The sequence below is a fragment of the Hippopotamus amphibius genome, chromosome 3 (genome assembly GCF_030028045.1).
Source record: "Hippopotamus amphibius kiboko isolate mHipAmp2 chromosome 3, mHipAmp2.hap2, whole genome shotgun sequence".
NCBI classification, from domain to species: Eukaryota; Metazoa; Chordata; class Mammalia; order Artiodactyla; family Hippopotamidae; genus Hippopotamus; species Hippopotamus amphibius.
Genome location: NC_080188.1, coordinates 28831484 through 28837977, shown reverse-complemented (window position 1 = coordinate 28837977; position 6494 = coordinate 28831484). Strand labels below are relative to the sequence as shown.

Below are 6494 nucleotides of genomic sequence, written 5' to 3'. Positions count from 1 at the left end.
TCACCTATTGGACTATATTTAAGGGGATGATGGGACAAGATGTTTGAATTTGGACGTGTTTTGAAAAATCCTGTATTATAGTGGACAAATACTTGCAGTGTGTCTGTTGGGTTCCTCAAATTGGAAAAGTTACAGGCTCTGGTTCTCATCACAGACTAAAAAAACTGACGAAGAGTGAGATTCGATTATTAGATAAACAGGCAACCACATGCACATTAAACTTTCTCTTCCAACCAGGGTTTTTATTTTAACCAAAACAGGTTAGCGATTACTCTGGGGAACTCAGTGCCCCCCTGCACAGTCAGAGCTCTGGTCTCTGAGTCGGGGTCAAGGCCACCACCTCCCAGCGACACTCCGCTCGCGCGCCTGCGACCCCTCTGCTGGAGGGCGGGGCCGCGCCTGCGGGAGCGCGCGTCCGAGGAGCCGTCGGCGCGTGGAAGTGGAGGAACGAAAGCGACCTGGGGAAGCGACCGAGGCCTCACGTGCGCGCTCCCGCCCGCCAGCCCGCGCGCTCGAGCGCCCACGCACCCGCCCGCCCTCACTCCCGGGAAGTCTCGCGATGCCGTAGTCCGGGGCTCCTGCTGCGGGAGGCTCCGGCTGTTGCTGTGGTTGCCCGAGTTGCTGCTGCGGCGGCGGCGGCGGCGCTGGTGGAGGTGGCGGCCCTTGGGCGGATGTTGACATTGTGTTGTTGTTATTGCTGACGGTAATGGCGGCGGCGGCGGCGGCGACGGCCGGGACCCCATCTCCTCTGTAGCCGAAGCCGAGACAGCCCAGAGCGAACTCCGCGGCCTCGCAGCCCGCGGCAGCGACTCCCCTCAGCCTCCGCCGCCTCGCCAGCCCGTATCCCGGCCTCAGCTCCTGGACAGGCCCCTTCGGGCAGGGGGCCTCGGAGGCTCAGGATGGCGGATTTCGACGAGATCTATGAGGAGGAGGAGGACGAGGAGCGGGCCCTGGAGGAGCAGCTGCTCAAGTACTCGCCGGACCCGGTGGTGGTCCGCGGCTCCGGTCACGTCACCGTGTAAGGCCCGGAGGAGGGCGAGGGCGAGGACGGGAGGTGCCGGGCTGGGGCGGGCGCCTGGCTCCGCGGGGCCCTCTCTCCCCGGTGTCCGTCCGGTGTCGGAGGCCTGCGGGAAGAGGAGGCGACCAGGAAGTGAGAACTTGCTTTATTTTCATTTGTTTCGTTCTCCCAAGTGGGGACAGACGCTGCGCTCCCTCCCCCCACACCCCTCTTAGGCCCTGCGGGGCTGGGCGCTGTGACGGATCCCAGGAGGAAGGTTATTCTTTAGGGTCTGCCCTTCCGGCCACCCCTTCAGCTTCGGGGTGGACATACAGCTGTGTCGAGGTGCCTGCCCCTGTTTTCTCATCCGGTTTCCCTGTGGTTCTCTCTCGTCGTCTGTGCCTGAGAGCCTAGTGACATATGGCTCGGAGGCCAGCTCTGGGCCGGGTGAGACCCTGGTGACGATCGGTAATGAGTGGTTCCCTGTCGTGTCTGTGTTTCACACATACCCACAGGTCTTCCCAGTTTCTTGCAGAGTCAGTTTCTGCGGAACTAATGGAAGTTCCTGGAATTGTATGGTTAAAAAATGTGTACATGAACTTATATATTTAAGATGCAGAACGATGTATGTTTATACATAATTTTAAAAAAGAATTTATGTGATGGGCACGCACTGCTCAGGTTACTGAGGGTTCTCTCAGGTTACTAAGTCCCTCCTTTGGGCATGAACTCTGGGATGCCTTCTTCATTTGATGAGGGTTCCTGTAAGTCCAATTGGCAACATTGTAAAAGTCTGATATTGTTCAAACAATAAGGAAGGACAGCTTTCTGAAAGATCATGGCTAATACGGGAATGTGAAGACTTGAACGAAGTAATGAGCTGTCCGGAAGCAGGAAGTTTTGTAATGTTTCCCTGAGAAGTCCAAAGTTTGGTACAACTTGAAGTGTTTATACTTTCATTTTCATTCTCTTTGACCCTAGATCAAACTTCATGCTTGTTAGCCATCTCCCCACTTCACCTTTTTTAGTAAAATAAAACGGCCAGCAAGTCTGAGACTGCCTGGAACGCTTTTCGTTATATTTATGGTTTAGGGTGAGTGGGATGTGCAGTGAATACATTTTAGTGAAATAGTAAGACTTCTCGTATAAGACTGTCAGCAAAATCCTTGCATTTCTCAATACGTGATATGACCAGCCATATTGTTGTTTGGGTGTGCTTATGTAATGCTTTGATTTCTTTAGCACCTGTTAGTTTATATGCAGGTGACTTAACAGGGTAAAAACACTGCATAATTGCTGTCACAGCGCCATGAAAAGACAATGGAATTTATCACCACAATAACAGTTACTTAGTATTTTGACTGTCATCACCAGCAGAATTAAGAAATATAACCAAATATTGTGGGATGTTAAACCTTTTTTTTTTTTTTTTTAACATATATCACAGAGAAAGCCTGCCATTTAAGTTTTGTTTGACTGTTAGGATGTTATTACATTCTTTTAAACCTAAGGAGTGCTTAAAGAAGAGCTTTCAAACTTTTATCATATTATCTGCCTACCCTTCCCCTTACATTCCTCATGTCAAAGAAAAGCTGTCAAAATTTTATTTAAAAAGGCTCAGCATTAGATATAATGTTTCCTCTGTTTAAGGAAAAGAAAAGCTAAGTACTTTGTTGGTCATGATGGAAAATATAGTCTGCGAAGTGCTAGAACCAAATAGGTGATTAGTAAATTTGATTTTAGTTGGCTGCTTAGAGAGGTTAACAGAGAGGGAGGGAATTATTAGTGGTTCTCAATTATAGTTGCCCATTAGAATCACCTGGGGAGCTTTAAGAAAAAAGCCTTGCCTTTGCCCCAGTTGAAAGCCAGTTATCTGAGTGAGGGTCCCAGGCTTGCAGAATTTGTTTAAAAAGTTCCACAAGTGATTCAGTTATGTAGCCAGGATTGAAAACTGCTCTTCCAGAGTATAAGAGGAACTATATGTAAACGGTATGCCTTTCTACATTGGGGAGTTAATTTTTCTGAGATCTCCCTCAGCAACTTCCCTTTCTTTCCTCTTACCTTGGTTCTAGACTCTGGGTTCAAATCTATCCTCTGCCACTTCTTGGGTAAGTTATTTATCTATGATTCTTCATTTAAGATGGCTATAGTTATAGTCCCTGACTGTTAAAATTATTAAGGATGAGTTGAGATAATACATGCAAAGAAATCATCACATTGTATGGTACTGTGCTAATAAATATTGGTCTTTATTATCACTCACACATAGTGTTTGACTTTGAGAAACATAGGTTGTAAAGCACAGGACTAAGAAATCCAAACTGCCGTTTTCAAACCTAATAGTGATTCACTTTAGTCTTATTTTTCCATTTCTAGATGATTTGTATGAGGTTAAATTATTGTGTGAAATATTTCAATGAGAATTAGTAAGAATCTTTCTGCACTGAAAACCTAATCCTGTTTTGTGGTGACATAGATAAGTATAGTAACAGTAATACAAAACTTTTTTACATGACTCTCTCATGCATAATTGACAGGCAAACTATGCAGTAGGAACCCAGTTAACATAAAGTTTTTTGAAATTGGTGTTTATGAGTTGCTATAACTGTTGAGCATGTACAGTTTTTCTTGCCTTTAAGTATAAATGGAGGGACTTCCCTGTCTGTCCACTGGTTAAGACTTTGCCTTCCAATGCAGGGGCTGCAGGTTTGATCCCTGGTGGGGGAGCTAAGATCCTGCATGCCTCATGGCCAAAAAAGCAAAACATAAAACAGAGCAATATTGTAACCAGTTAAATAAAGACTTTAAAAATGGTCCTCATCAAAAAAAAAAAAAAAAAAATCTTAAGTATAAGTGGGAAGAGCTAAAAACAGTTATAGTAAGACTGGTTAAGCTTATCACTGCAGCTGCTCTGTGCCCTGCCCCTTTATTTAAACTAAGAAACTGTTCAGGCCCCTTTTCCCTTACCAGTTTGAAAGTCAATTATATTGTAATGTATAGAATCATCTGTAATCCAGATCAACCTGAAAAGCTATAGATCCATCCATGTGTTTTTCACAGATTTCACTTTTGAGTAGACCTTTATAGTTGAATATTTCTACTCTTCCCTTCCCACCACCCATGATTTACATTGTATTATAATATTACTCTTATTTTAGAAATCAGTGTATTCTCATGTGACGTAATTTGGCACGTCACAGTGATGTGAAAAAGTAAGTCACCTTCCATTTTCTACTACACAGGCAGGTCTTGGTTAGTTTTGTGCCATAATCAGATTTTGGGGATATAAGTATTTAAAATGTATGATTTGTCTAAACGAAGCCCGTTTTAATGCAGTTTCTAATAAAAAATTTTCATAGTGACCCCAAATAGGCTTAAACTGTGTACTTCTATTAAAACTGGTATTCTTTCTTGATATTCTTCTAGATGAGTATAATAATTTCCTTCATTTTTAGATTTGCGTGTAGCAGTATGGAACAAGGTGGCAGCTCCAACAGGAAGAAATCTTGTGCAGAAGCATATTTTGAGGAAAAGTGGTATTTGAAGGAAGAGAGGGAAATGATAAGTTCCTGTTGCATAATATTTATGTACATGTAATTTAAAAGGCTTGAGCTCACACTTCAATTAAAAATAGATTTCCTGTGTGTGTGTATGTGTGTGTCTATTTCTCATTTTATTATGTAATGAAGATGAGAGAAAAAAGTGATTAATTTAGTAGGTGGTATTGGCTAAATTGGTTAATATTTTTATTTTTATTATTTTTTTATTTTTTAAAAAAATATTTATTTGGTTGTGCCGGATCTTAGTTGGCACATGTGGGCTCCTTAGTTGTGACGTGTGAACTCTTAGTTGTGGCATGCATGAGGAATCTGGTCCCCTGACTAGGAATTGAACTCGAGCCCCCTGCATTGGGAGCACAGAGTCTTAACCACTGCAGCACCAGGAAAGTCTCTAGTATTTTTAAATTATGGCATTCTTTGCCCCTTAGAATAAATTTGTGTAAAACATAATGATCATTTGTTGGAGAGTTTGATTTTTCACAGTAATGATAGTGTTGTGTTACTATAAAAATTAGAATTTAAAACTAGTTTTATGGCAGTATTTCCTATCTAATCTATCGTTATAACTGACATTATTAGTTCCTGTGTCATTTCATGCCCTCCCATATCAGAATCAAACTTGGAGCTTTCCTAGGGCATGTATAATCTTTGACTAACACAAGCCCTGTCATAGAGCCAACTTATTTTACTGAAGTTTGTTTCTAATGTTATTCTCTTTTAATTTCCCTAAATTATTGTGTCTTCGGGTGCTTTCTTCTGAGGTATAATCTTCCTACCATGTCCACAAATAATTTCTCATCCTTTACCAGTTTTTATCAATGGCTGTGGGACAGTCGCTTTCTTTGTCTTCATTTCAGGTAAGCTGTGGAAAATTGAAAGATTTAGAAATGTGACTTGAAAAAATATGGAAACACTTTGGGATAGAATCTTTGCATAGAAGACAATCACAGGAACACTTTAGTATATATTTACCTTTCAAATGGTAGAGTTAAAAAAAAGTTGTCTGTCTTGAAATGTATTGGACTAAGAGTGCTATTAGGGGGACTTCCCTGGTGGCCCAGTGGTTAAGAATCTGCCTTCCAGTTCAGGGGAACGCGGGTTCGATCCCTGGTCAAGGAACTAAGATCCCACATGCCGCAGGGCAACTAAGCCCACACACCACAACTGCTGAGCCCACAGCCTCAATTAGAGAGCCCACATGCCACAACTATAGAGCACACGCCACAACTAGAGAAGCCCGCACACCACTGCAGCGAGGATCTCGCATGTGGCAGCTAAGACCTGACGCAGCCAAAAAATAAATGAATTTTTTAAAAAATCAAGGAAGTTATTAAAAAAAAAAAAAACTGCTACTAGATGCTGTGGTTAGCAATAAGAGACCTGAACGTGATTTGCCCGAATAACAGATTCACTTCAATTAAACAATTTTATTAAACTTTGTAACTCCCACCTCCTTTCTTCCACCGAACCTGGTTATTCCACTTTTAAACATTAAATTTTTCGTTTGGAGATTTTTGAAGATCTTTTTGATGTTTATCCACAAAGCTGGATACTTCTTTGAGGACAGGAATTATGCTAATTGGTTTTTATCTCTCCATTGCTTAAGCTAGTGTCTGGAGTATTATGGGTCCTGAAATGTCCTCTGAATATGTGAGGTGATTGCATACATCTTTGTTATCATGTCAGGATTGTCAAAGGAATAACTGTTTTCTTCTTTTTTCTGTACCTCCTAATGAAGGCAAACAATATTTTACAATAGAACTCTTATGAAAGCACATTCATAAGATAAATGGCTTGTTTTATGTATTTATTTGTTTATTTATTGGCCATGCTGCTTGGCTTGCAGGATCTTAGTTCCCCTACCAGGGATTGAACCTGCGCTCTCAGCAGTGAAAGCACAGAGCCTTAACTACTGGACTGCTGGGAAATTCCCTAGC

The 6494-nt window shown here is 42.5% G+C and overlaps 1 protein-coding gene across 2 annotated transcripts in view; it reads left to right on the top strand.

Moving 5' to 3' along the window:
* The first annotated feature begins 884 nt into the window (after nt 1–884).
* Nucleotides 885–6494, top strand: part of CHIC2 (cysteine rich hydrophobic domain 2) — a 48182-nt gene continuing 42572 nt past the window's right edge. For both annotated transcript variants that reach the window (XM_057729053.1, XM_057729052.1), the window contains exon 1: nt 885–1018. In XM_057729053.1, coding sequence (XP_057585036.1) covers nt 900–1018 — 119 coding nt within the window. In that variant the 5' untranslated portion in view covers nt 885–899. The remainder of the gene's footprint in view (nt 1019–6494) is intronic.